This window comes from Mustelus asterias, chromosome 4, assembly GCF_964213995.1.
Source record: "Mustelus asterias chromosome 4, sMusAst1.hap1.1, whole genome shotgun sequence".
NCBI classification, from domain to species: Eukaryota; Metazoa; Chordata; class Chondrichthyes; order Carcharhiniformes; family Triakidae; genus Mustelus; species Mustelus asterias.
The window spans coordinates 90,211,714-90,225,606 of NC_135804.1; the positions used below are offsets into that span (position 1 = coordinate 90,211,714).

Below are 13,893 nucleotides of genomic sequence, written 5' to 3' on the forward strand. Positions count from 1 at the left end.
TGTTCTCATTAACATTTCTGTCTGTACACAGCAGTAAGACTCTCACCTCACACCTTAGAGTTCCAGGTTCAAATCTTGGTGGAGAATAAGGATCAAGATGCAGTCATGTTTGTGATGAATTCATTAATTTTCAGGTAACTCATTATGTGCGGCTTTATTGTCCATGTTTTATTCAGAAAGGCAAACAAATAGCTCACTTGAAGAGTTGGAGATGTTAGTTCTTCCAACTATCCGCAGTGACTTAAAAGAATAAGTTCACAAGGGGAAAAGAAAAAATGGGATAAGTGCCATTGCCTTTCTGGAACGTTCTTCCATTCTTGATGTTGTTTCCCTTTATGGACACCCAATTATTTCCCCATCCTATGGGTTGAAATTTCATACAGACTTAATAGTTAGGCAAACCAGAAAAACTATTTTATGCTGGGGTAGTGGTTCTGCACGTTCATGTAAAATTTAGGGGTCTGCCTTTGTTTGGGCTGTTTTCCCACAGCCTATTAATGGCTGATGGCCCGTTAATTGTCTTGAGGAGGGTCTTCTGCCCTCCCCCCCCCCGTTCAAGTGGAAGTCATGCCTCAGAGAGTCGCCAATCAATCAAGCAAACATGGTTGGAAAGGGCAAAGGGGAGAAAACGAGGAGAATATCGAGGGGCCTCTGATCGGCATAGGGTGCCCATCAAAGGGCCTAGCACCAAAGTTCGTCAGGTTTGATCTGGTGGCCTGGTGACCAAGTGTGGGTCTCTCCCACCCGGAGGTGGCGTGAGAAGGATTTAAGAGCCTCTATTGTCCTATGGGGTGAGCTGCCTGAAGCCTCCTGCATCACTGGTAAAATCACAGAGGAGGCAGGCAGGGGAAAGTAGGCAACAGGAACAGTGCCACTCACATGGCATTACATTTTTAGCCTACCACCCCCACCCGCCCCGCGCAACCTGCCATTTCACCCCCAGAAGGCTGTAATATTCTGACATATGTTTTCGGAACAGAAATTCCTTTCATGGATACATAAAAAAGATAAGTTAGAAAATAAGCCTGGAAATTGAATGGGGTTATTTTTCAGGAGTCCCTGGAGGTTACTTACAATACATGTTAAGTACCTTAAATATTTAACTGAGGGCTTAAGGTCTTTTTTACATTCACTTTTGGAAATTGGCAATGATGCACAATTGGATTCTTCAGTGGGTGCTGAGATTTGGAGGAATATTTATTTAAAACCTTTATGTGAAACCAGGAGCAGTATCAATGCTCCCCAAACTACACATTGATCATGATTATGCTATCTGTCCCTTTCTATTCATTTTTGTTGCCTGCTCCAAATCACCTGGAGACACTACAGAGATCTCTGAAAGCAGAAGGTGGTGAAAAAGGCATATGGGACACTTGCCTTTAACAATGGAGGCATAGATTACAAAAGCAGGGAAGTCATATTGGAATTGTAAGCAACTTTAGTGAGGCCACAGCTCGAGTACTGTGTGCAGTTCTGGTCACCACATTATAGGAAGAATGTGCTTTCACTGGAGGGGGCGCAGAGGATATTCACCAGGATGCTGCCTTGGATGGAACATGTAAGTTATGAAGAGGGGTTGGATAGGCTTGGGTTGTTTTAGTTTCTCTGTCTTTGTACTTGCTTTAAATCCTGTTACATCTCTAACAACTCTTTTTCTAACTCTGACAAAGGGTCATCGACCTGAAATATTAACTCTCACCCCAGATGTTGCTAGACTTGCTGTGCTTTATCAGAATTTTCTGCTTTTGTTTCAGATCTCATATTAGGAGTCACCTATTTGCCTCTAATGAGGCAAGCAGCTGTATATTCTTCTAAGTAAATTGGTATAAGCAGTGACAGCACATTCAAGAAACCTTAATGGGGCCTGAGGCCCAATTTGAGGCTGGCCTTGGGCCTCTCAATTGCAGCACCCAGTGTTTGCACAGTGATAATCCTAGCTCTACTGTCTTGCTTCTACTTTGTATTATGTTTCGGAAGCTAATCTGCATCTTTAAATGTTTACCTGAGAAATGTCCATGACTGAGTCACAGCTCAAAGGTTGCGTTGATGTTAGGCCATTGGAACCTATTATCGTTGTGATTACACCATCCTGATCAACCTTTCGAATGGTTGTCCCGTCCACAAAGAAGATGAATCCATACTTATCGACAGCAATCCCTATTTAGAAACAGCAATGCAAACAAAATAAAAGACCTTGGCAATATGTAAAAAGAAAAGCCTCATTTATGTAATGCCTTTCAAGATCTCAGCATATCTCAAAGCTCTTCAAAGCTAATGAAATACTTCCACATTGTTGTTACTGTTGGGCTGCCACATTTCCTACAGTGCATTTGCACACATCAAGATATCACAAAAAGATACTGAGGGAGATCTGCAGCTTATCTGTTTTCCATTGTCTTAGCTGAAGGACAAACATTGCCACTACACCAAGGGGAACTCCAATTCTCTTTTGCATTCAGCTAAGAGGTAAGGTGGGCCCAATAATGCATCTTCAAATGCGCAGCACTCCCTCAGCACTACACCCAAGTGTCAGCATAGATGATATACTCAAGCGTTTGGAAAGAGACTTGAGCTTGGAATATTTGGACACAGGTTGGATTGATGTCTCTGAACCAAAGATGACAACAAATAAAGGCTTTCTCTACACTGCCAATTATTCCCTGGACAACCAGAGGTTACAGAATAAAGCACCTTCTAAACTGTCCCATTACAAACTTCCATGTCAATAATGCACAGGTTAGAGCTAGAGTAAATCTAAGTAGCTGTTATATTAAGAATTGGTTAAACTGCTCCAGCTTAATCAACTATGCTATCCAACTTGCTATCTGTATCAACATTGCACGAGAGACAGTGGCAATTTCCAAACCATAATTAGATATAATTATCTACACTGTACAATGCTATAAGTGTGCTTTAGATAAACATGAATTATTTCTAATTGCAGGCAAATACAAACAGAGGTTACTGAACCACATTTTCCATGCTGCTGACAACTTCTCTCATTCATAATAATTTTCTGTTTTATTTTTAATTTTTGAAGAATATGCTTTTAAGTGTTTTGTTAATGACATCAATTATGTGTCATGAATTTGACATAATGTCCGACAGTTTTGATCTCTTTCAGAATTTTATGATTAATTTATTCAGGAAGCTGAAATTTTAAAGGTGTATTTTGATGAAAATAAGAATGTATTCCATAGCTTGCTTTCTTTCTAAACAGCACTTGTTCTCATACCCAATGGGGGAAGCGATGGCCTAGTGGTATTATTGCTGGACATATTAGCCCAGCGGTATTATTGCTAGACATATTAATCCAGAAACTCAGTTAATGTTCTGGGGACCCGGGTTCAAATCCTACCACGGCAGATAGTAGAGTTTGAATCCAATAAAAAAATAACTGAATTAAGAATCTACTGATGACCATGAAACCATTGTCGATTGTCGGAGAAACCCATCTGGTTCACCAATGTCCTTTAGGGGAGGAACTCTGCCGTCCTTACCAAGTCTGGCCAACATGTGACTCCAGAGCTACAGCAATGTGGTTGGCTCTTAATTGCTCTCTGAACAAGGGAAACTAGTGGGCAATATATGCTGGTCAGCCACCGACACCCATGTCCCACAAATGAATAACAAAAAATAGGTCCAAAGTAATTGCCAGCACTAATCTTAAACATTTGGACCCAGTGTACAATTAGCTTCTTATTTCATTCAATTTGCCAACTCAATGGTCTCCTCTGTGAATCCGGACATTGTGATTTCAAGTCCCATTTCAATGACTGAGCACATAACCTAAGTTAAGACGTAAGAGTAGTAGAGAGGGAGTACTGCACTGAGGGAAGTGCCACCTTTCAGATGAGACGTTAAACTGAGACCCTACCTTGTCCCCAAGGTGGATGATGAAGGTCTGATTACTCCATTTTGAGGAAGAGCAGAACATTCCTTCTGGTATCCTTATCAATATTTAATCCCACAGCAACAATAAAAACAAATAGATGATCTGGCAGCATCAATGGAGAGAGATGCTCTTCACAGACCTACTGAGTATTTCCAGCATTTTATTTTTTCACTTCAGATTTCCAGTATCAGCATTATTTTGCTTTTGTGTTAATCTATCTAATTATTGAATCAGATAGATTCTGGGACTTTGCTATGTGCAAACGGGGTGTCAAGGTTTCTACATCACACCAGTGACTTCATCTTAGTACTGCTTCATTGGTTGTAAAAAACATTAGGATGTTCTGAGGTTATGAAAAGACTGATATAAATGTAAGACTTTTTTTTTCCACCAATAGGAAAAGCAATTATATATGTTCACCATCAGTTTGGTCCCAAGGGTCAGATTGCTTTTATCCCAAGCATATTTTGCAAGTCAGCCAAAAGATGGCAGCTACTTGCCCTACATTTGTATCAAGTTCTGCATCAAGGGAATGTCCATCACTATGGATTCAAGGTAGCAGAATTTGCTAATCTCTTCCAGCAGGGTGTTGTTTAGTGTGATCAGGGGGTAGAGATCCACACCTTATCCTATGACCATGGTTGTTTTGATGCTGATTGTCAGGGAGAACAAGTTACAGGCATGGGAGAGACAGTCCATTAGTCTTTGTTGCTGTGTTTCCATATGGGCTATTAGCACAGCACCATCAGTGAAGGGGAGCTCCCTCATCAGGATGCGATGCCTTTCTGTCTTTGCATTCAGTCTGGATAGGTTGTAGAGCTTGCCATCTGACCCGGTGTGCAAGTCGACTCCTTCCACATCTGCAGGAAAGTCAGATGTCAGATGCCAAGCAGAGGAGGGGACCGGGGAAATCCCTGTTTCACTCCATTCTTCACTCTGAAACCATCGAAAGCGGAACCATCAAATTGCACAGCTCAGTGCATGTTGTCATGGAAGGAGCAGATGAAAGGACCTTCTCAGAGCAGGTCATTCAGACTCGAAATGTTCCACAGATGCTGTCAAACCTGCTGAGATTTTCCAGCATTTTCTGTATTTGTTTCAGATTCCAGCATCTGCAGTATTTTGCTTTTATCTTAAAATTATTGTTGACCTGTACCATTATTCCAGCCATTAAAGCAGCAGGAACATTCAACAAGGAGTCTCCAACAGCCTAACAGTACAAAATGAATTATTTTGCTATCAGCACATGGGCAAGCTCCAATGAAGACTTTCACTGTAGTAGTTTTGTTCTTTTGATTTTTTTTTGAGTGGCAAAGCTTGATTGTTAATAGCTGAACAGCAGATTGAAAACAAAAGCATCACTAAGGTCGAGTGGCAATATTGAGAAATGGGAGTATTGTTTCATAAAGGCAGCTGAATTTCAACTTGACAAAAATGACCTCTCCCATCAAATCTTCCCAGCAAAATGAGTTTGCCAGTTAACAGTGCAGTCGGTACCACTCATGATTGCAGACACGGGGTTAATCAAACACTTTGGGAAGAAAAATCCAATACTCTGGGTAATCTACTGTCATGAACTATGATGCTCTGAGCTTCTGGAAAGAAAAGAATTCTCATGTGTATTGAGCATTATTATTATGCAGTCATCAACTAGACCTGCCTTAAGACATAATACTGGGAATTTGACTGTGAATACACTTTAAAAGAGATAGAAACTTCACCACTTGACCTTTCGCACCTATAAAAATATTGAGATTGGGAAGGTACTGTCCATTTCTCTAAAAATATCAAGCAGAAAAAATGGTTTAAATTTTATTTATTAGTGTCATAAGTAGGCTTACATTAACACTGCAATTAAGTTGCTGTGAAAATCCCCTAGTCGCCACACCTGTTCGGGTACACGGAAGGATAACTTAGCATGGCCAATGTAGCTAACCAGCACATCTTTTGGACTGTGGGAGGAAACACATGCAGACACGGGGAGAACGTGCAGACTCCGCACAGACAGTGACCCAAGCCAGGAAATGAACCCGGGTCCCTGATGCTGTGAGACAGTAGTGTTAACCACTGTGCCACAGTGCTGCCCAATAAATAGTAACACATTTTCATTTTTTTAATACTAGTACAATGAACAAATTGCCTTATACTCTGAACAGTTATAAATCCATAGTGTACGCCTGCATTTTTATATATTAATTAGTAAAACTTGCCAATGTGCATTTTTGTTACTTGTGTCAGGAGAGAGACTCCTTGCTGCAGTAAGCAATACTATAATATTCAGTCCCATGATCATTAGCACTTAGACTGAAACAAAATGAATTCCCACTGATCAGAGCACTTCAGGACTGTACTCTGAATAATGATTCTTTCAAGTCGATGTGTTGGCAAGCAAAGAACAGATTTAAGTAAAATGAACTGATGCACATTGGATGAAATTTTAATTTAATAATTCTTTTCACACATTAATAGGTTGAAATTGCATTGTGTAATATTAATTTTGAATGCATTAATAGAAACATAGAAGATAGGAGCAGGAGATGCCATTTGGCTCTTCAAGCCTGCTCCACCATTCATTACGATCATGGCTGATCATCCAACTCAATAGCCTAATCCTGCTTTTTCCCTGTAACTTTTGATCCCATTCGCCCCAAGTGCTATATCCAGCCACCTCTTGAATACATTCAGTGTTTTGGCATCAACTACTTCCTGTGATAATGAATTCCACAGGCGCTCTTTGAGTGAAGAAATGTCTCCTCACCTCCGTCCTAAATGGTCTACCCTGAATCCTCAGACTGTGAACCCTGGTTTTGGACTTCCATTCATGTTGTAATCGACCTTCTTCTTTTTGCTTCCAAAGTGAATAACCTCACATTAATCCTAATTATGCTGCACCTGCCATTGCAGTGCCCACTTAGACCTTTGTTGGGACCAACCTGGAGAGTTTGAATCAAAGGAAGTTAGTTCACCTCTTATCACCTAGCCTTAACATATGTTATTGCAGTAGATAGATTTGCTTCATTCATTCAAAGTTTTTTTAAACTGTGACAATTTAATAGCTGCACTGCATTGTGAAATGGATATATATTCAGCTGGAAACTGGGGTGAAATTGTGTCATAATCAGAATTGTACAGAGGGAGCGCAGCGAAGGTTCACCGGATGAATTCTTGGGATGGCAGGAATGTCGTATGAGGAGAGATTTGATCAACTGGGCCGGTACTCACTGAAGTTTAGAAGGATGTGAGGGGATCTAATTGAAACGTATAAAATTCTTACAAGGCTGGACAATCTGGATCCAGGGATGTTGTTCCTTCTGGCTGGGGTGTCCAGAACAAGGGGTCACAGTTTCAGCATACGGGGTAGGTCATTTAGTGCTAAGATGAGGAGAAATTTCTTCACTCGGAGTGTGGTGAATCTCTACCACAGAAGGTTGTGGAGGGCAAATCACTGAATATATTAAAGGAGGAAATAGGTTTCTACACTCTAAAGTATGGGGAGAGTGCTGGAGTATGGGGGTATTGAGATAGATGATCAGCCACAATCATGTTGAATGGTGGAGCAGGCTCAAAGAGCCAAATGGTCTACATTTGCTCCTGTTTTCTATATTTATGTCTACCTCTAATTTTCTAATCTACCTGCAAACTATGGGCTGAAAACAGGCACTCCTTTGTTCTGCATTCTTTTGTCTGTTCTTGAGCCCTTAAATCCTGCATTATTCCTTGACATTGTCAGTGCCACAGACATGTTCTGATGCTGGGAACTGCTGTTTCATTTCACTGTCAATGTTTGATCTCTTCTTCTTTGAGGTGCTGCTGCATTTATAAACTGACTGACCAACATGTTTCCTGCTCCATTGAATGGTGAGTTGTCTTTAAAGCGCAGTGGTTAGCACTGCTGCCTTACAGCGCCAGGGACCCGGTTTGATTCCTGGCTTGGGTCACTGTCTGTGTGGAGTCTCCATGTTCTCCCCATGTTTGTGTGAGATTCGATGGTCGTCATGATGTGGAGATGCCGGCGATGGACTGGGGTAAACACAGTAAGAGTTTTAACAGCACCAGGTTAAAGTCCAACAGGTTTATTTGGTAGCAAATGCCATTAGCTTTCAGAGCACTGCTCCTTCGTCAGATGGAGTGGATATCTGAGAGCAGATAGCAGATATGTGTGAGATTCCTCCAGGGTACTCTGGTTTTCACCCACAGTCCAAAGATGTGTGGATTAGGTGGATTGGCCATGCTAAATTGCCCCTTAGTGTCAGGGGGACTAGCTAGGGTAAATGCATGGGGTTATGGGGATAGGGCCTGGGTAAGATTGTTGTTGGTGCAGGCTTGATGGGCTGAATGGCCTCCTTCTGCACTGTAGGGATTCTACGATTCTATGAAAGCAGTTGGTCATTCACCTCACCAATACAAGAAATACCAAGAAAATTGATCAAGCCTCCTGTTATGACAGAAGAATAGCTTGATAAATGCTTTATACCAAATTCACCCTCATTATCTCTGAAATTGTATGAATGCGAAATGCATTTGTTTCAAATTTTCGCATCCCACTTCTTTAACAGAGGAATGAATCTATTTTAAGTTGGTTAACACCTTCACTAAAGTATTTGGGAAGTACATGTACACAGTCTGTTAACTTGTTATGTGCCAACATTCCACTAAGTAATTCCGAGTCTGTGGTTATAATAAGCTTCTTATTTGAAGACAAACTCTGCAGCCCAATTATGCACCGTATTGCAAATTACTGCAGATACAACCTGCTTTTGAATATTTGATACATGATCATTAGACCCAGCAGATTTCCTCAGTGCTTTGCTGCAGCTAATGTTTCTTAAGAGGCGAACTAAAATTCCTTTTTTCAGGTAGCTGAAGTTAAATTCCCAAGGAATTTCTTTACGGCAAGGTAGCAGGAACCAGAAGGCCAGTAGGATGCGCAAGGCTCTGTTTCTAGGATGTTTGCAAGCCTGACATAAAGGCCCTAAACACTGATTTTCACACCTAGAAGACATGCCTATGACAGAAGAGAAATGGTAACATTATCTGTGAGTGCCCCTTGACTATGTGGCTACAGCGGCTTGGCAACAGACACCAACGCCAAAAGCAACAACCCACATTGATACCTGATAACCACCTCAAATGCGGTAATTATGGCAGAACCTGCACCTCATGGACTGGTCTCTCCATTCATCAGCGACGTGCACATGAAATTATTCCATCCCCAATGGATTTGCTGAAATGTCCATCATCTTAAGTAGTTAGAAGATGAATTAAAGATATTAGAAGTTAAATTCAAGGTTCTATTGAGAATATACCTTACCTCTGGGACTGGTGAGAGAGGCTTCAAATGCTTTGCCCCCGTCTCCACAATGATTCTGATCAAATGGGAGACACTGGTCTCCAGTTCCAGCCACCACCTGAGAATTCCTTAGGAGGTCTTTGGTTTGAACAAGGGACTTCACTCTGTACACTTTCCTACTGCTGGTATCTGACAGATAAAGCAATCCAGAGACAGGGTCCACCGCTAGGTAATACTTGTGAGCAGGGCTATGGCTGAAACAAAAGAAAAGGAATTTCAGAAGTTAGAGAGTTGGCTTCTATTTCCTGCATTCCATAAAAAGCAGCAAAAGGATTAAAAAGTAATAACGGTTTGGGTTTAATCTAGCAATATTAAGGGGCAGCTGCATTCTAATATTACTGTATTGATAACTTGGTGATTTTCAATTTGCATTGTACTTCAAGTCAAGGTGACTTTTCAACTATCATTATATTTACCAGGGATACTTTGCAGACACAAGAGGCCAGATCCTTCAAAAAATAAATGATTGCCATGACAACCAAACCAAGATCTATCAAGTGACCCTGAAGTGCATTAACTCCTCGTTTTCACTCATACCAGGCAATCTGGAACCCTGGTAAGTATAATGACACTTAAATCACTCTGGAAAGTTTTCAAAGTTTAAATAACACTTTATTCCCTGGAAACAAACAAGCAGCATGAACTGCATGAACAAAGAAATGAGCTGATTAACAACCTAAAACAAACCAGATCCCGTATTTTATTGCACCACATTAGAGGATTAGTTTATGTGGTATGCGCAGCTCAGAAACAGCCATCTATGTTTGTATGAGACCATTTTAACTCTATAATTTACAATGATTTTAGTACACATGTGGAGCGTTGAGCTGCAGTCCTATATTATAATATTTGGAAGGTACTACATCTGGTATACAACACCCTTGGGTGTGGTTGACCATCTGCCACGCTGCTGTTGTCTGTTCAGTGACTTCTGGAATAATCTCTCAGAAGCTATCAGCCATTAGCTGACGCCAATGATGAAATATCAATTCTAGCTGCCTTTACCGTGCCGGGTGCTGCCAACGAATGAAGAACAACTGCCAGCAGCCGTGTTGCTGAGTGACACAAGCGGCAATTTGTGTGTCCTTCTCTTCAAATGTTTGACGGATGGCATGACTGAATTTGGTTGGTTAAACACTGATGTGGTGTCTGCTTTGTGTCCCATTGGACACAAACACTTGATCCACCAGCTGTACTTCTGATAAGTTTTGCCAGCTCTCAGCTGGCATCAAGCTGCCTGCCTGATGGAAGCTAAGCATCTCACCCTACAGGAAATCTGTCACTTTGTCACATCAAGCAACAAGAAAGTCTCCAACAGCCAAACATCAATAATTAGCACCTTGTTTACCACAGTCTTTTTATATTGGTGTAAAATCCAGCATTGTCTCATGTAAATCATCCTAACTGGACTGCTTCAGTGTACGAAATCAGCCTTTCACAGGCTATGTTTTGCACCCAAATTATATTCACATATTTTTGATCGAACCAGAAGTGTGAGGCCACTGGTATAAATGCCGAAATTGTAACACAGAGATAAACAGAGTTGTATCTGCATGTGCAGCACAGATTATTTCTTCCTCCAAGATTTCTGCATATAAACTGACAAAGGTTCACTTTGATTTGCCGTGTGACTGCAGAATGACTGCTGTTACTGCTGAGGTGTGCCAGCTGGTCTTTGAAGAATTGCCAGAACAATTAATGTTTGCACTGTACCATCAGTGGCAGTGAAGGGTAATGCCGTCCTGTGTTTATGCCACAGTTATGTCCAGCAAGTACAGTGTACATCACAGGAATTGACTGCTTTTTGTGTACTGTTCAATTAAGTGTGCAGCTGAAACCATAGCCCAAATTTCTCATTCAGGGTCAGAACCCCTACTTCTGACTGGACAAAAAAATGCACGCACCTTCTCCGATTCCTCGCGGCAGTCTTCCAATGGAGAAGCCTGCAGAATGGATTCAGCGGGAGCCATGGAAAGAAACCATGTCCCCTTTCTATGGCACTAGTAGTTGTATTCTGTAATGAAAGGATTTAAATGTCCCAAAGGTTCAGAGGGAAGGTAATTGTGTGAGGGGGTAGGGTGGATGAGGGGGTTGGGTGGATAAGGAAAGGGTTGGTAAGAGGGTAGGGTTGATAAAGGGGTAGGGTGGATAAGGTAGGGTGAGTGAGATGGTTGGGTGGTTAAGGTAAGCGCATAGGGTGGGTGTGGGGGTTGGGTGGATAAGGTAAGGAGTTAGAGTGGGTGAGGTGGTAGGGTGGGTATGGTAAATGCGTAGGGTGGGTGAGGGGGTAGGGTAGTTAAGGTAATGGGACAGGATGGGTAAGGGGGTTGGATGGATAAGGGAAGGTGGTAGAGTTGGTAAGGGGGTAGGGTGGGTGAGGGGGTAGGGTGGATAAGGTAAGAGGATAGGGTGGGTGAGGAGGTAGGGTGGGTAAGGTAAGCACATAGGATGGGTGAGGGGGGTTGGGTGGTGAAGGTAAGTGCATAGGGTGGGTGAGGGGGTTGGGTGGTTAAGGTAAGGGGGTAAGGTGGCCGGGTGGCAGGTGGGTAGATGGATTTGGTGGGGGGAGGTAGTTGGGTCGAGTTAGGGGCTAGTCAGATCGCTTTGGGGAGTCAGAAGGTGGGGTTTGGATGATGCGGTTGGGTTGGGTCAGGTCAGGCTGAGGGGGTTGTCGAAGTTTGAGATGGGGAGTCAGGTGGCACAGTGGCACAGTGGTTAGCACTGCTGCCTCACAACACCATGGACCCGGGTTCAAATCTGGCCTTGGGTCACTGTCTGTGTGGAGTTTGCACATTCTCCCCATGTCTGTGTGGGTTTCCTCTGGGTGTTCTGGTTTCCTCCTACAGTCCAAAGATGTGCGGGTTAGGTTGATTGGCCATGCTAAATTGACCCTAGATTCAGGGGGGTTAGCAGCGTAAATATGTGGGGTTATGGGAATAGCATGGAATTGTTGAGGGCACAGGCTCGATGGGCCAAATGGCCTCTTTCCGCACTGTAGGGATTCTTCGAGGCTGTGTTAGGGGCTAGTCAGGTTGGGATGGAGTTTGGTGTCAAGGTGGATGTCGAGGGTTCTGTGTGAGTGATTGTGGGGAGTTAGGGGGGTGGGGTCAGTTGTATCATTACCCAGGTGTTAGACTCGGTTATTTTCAGTCTAAAATTTCCTGGCTAACTATCCAGGGGAGTACTGTGGAACTGTCCAGAGTCTCCAACTCTTAGACCAGGATTTTCTGGCTCTTCCCGCTGACGGGATTTTCCGGTCCTGCCGAAGGTTACCCCCCGGTGGCAGGTTCCCTGGTGGTGTGGCCAATGAACAACATGAATGGCCAATGGTGAGCTGGGTCTGCAGCTGGAAAACCCGCTCCAGTGGGGCCACAAAGTCCCAGCCTAACTCAGAGTCAGAGACTCTCCCAGCGAGCCCTGGGGAGCAAAGCCCAAATTTCCGGTGCACTTCCCATGGAGTCCTTATGTTGGGACATCCGACGGGTTCTGCAGCGCATCTTCTCCAACCACCTGGAGATTGGAACCTTTATGCACTGTTCCGTCCAACTATGTGCATCCAGCAACCACCTGGAGATTCTCCCAAATTACTACTTTTCCCATTTAATTTTACTCATCGAGCCTTCACTCCTGTGTATGTTCCAAGAGGAGCTGTGAAATGTATCCATCATTAACCCCCTGCTTGGGCCAGTGGTAATCTCTTAGTTAAAGGATCACAGGTTAAAGCCCGTCTCCAGAGATATGAGCACCGAATTATGCTTACAGTATGGAGGGAGTGCACTGTCAAAGGTGTCATGTTTCAGACACAGAACATGAACCTGAGGTATTTTCTTTCTTTCGAGATCACATGATATTCATTCAGATAAAAGTTTCCCAGTATTCTTCCCAATATTTATCCTTAAACAGCTAAAAAAAATTACCTGGCAATTTATCTCATTGGCATTTGCAGGAGTCTGCTGTGTGCAAATTGGCTGTTGTGTCATGGTTTTAAACACTTTCATACTGTGCCGCATAACTCTATTCTAAGGTCTAATTACAACACTCAGTCCTACATTTTGCTCTTGATTACATTTTTCAAGTAACTCCATAAAGGGTACTGCATCTGCCATTATGAAGTAATGGACAGAATTAACCTAAACAATGACCATGACTGGAATTCTTCAGTTGCGTCTGCCTGCCACTGCTGCCAGCAAGAATGGAGAATTTGGCGTTTAGCCAAATCGCCATTCACAGCAACGGGACCAGAGAATCCCAGCCTCGGACGAGGTTGGAGAATTCCGGCCTAACTGTCATTACGGGCGTGATAACCAATGCAATTTGCTTTGGCATGCCCGGCATAAATCGGATTGCAATCTTTTCGCACTTAGTTATTTTTTGGGAGAAGGGTGAGTTTTGCACTGATTCTAAGAAGGATGGGGCCTAAACACGTGGCAAGCCTGGCTTCTCAGAGAACGGGCGTCGTTTTTAAAGTGCGCCCGAATTTCAAAGTGATATTGAAGACCCACATCCCTCTCCCCAGGATATGTCCTCCCCTTCCTAGCATAGGTTGCCAGCCTGATCTCCCCCTTGCCCTGAACATAGATCGCCAGCAATGGGGCAGTGGGGCACTCCCAAGAGGTCCCCTTCATGTTCCCCTTCATGTTCCACTCCT

General features: G+C 43.0%; 1 protein-coding gene across 4 annotated transcripts in view; it reads right to left on the reverse strand.

The window, feature by feature from the left end:
- Positions 1-13,893, reverse strand: part of tenm1 (teneurin transmembrane protein 1) — a 770,685-nt gene that overhangs the window by 102,140 nt on the left and 654,652 nt on the right. For all 4 annotated transcript variants that reach the window (XM_078211359.1, XM_078211358.1, XM_078211357.1 and 1 more), the window contains 2 exons: positions 9,207-9,439; positions 2,003-2,157 (listed from right to left, as the gene is read on the reverse strand). In XM_078211359.1, coding sequence (XP_078067485.1) covers positions 2,003-2,157; positions 9,207-9,439 — 388 coding nt within the window. The remainder of the gene's footprint in view (positions 1-2,002; positions 2,158-9,206; positions 9,440-13,893) is intronic.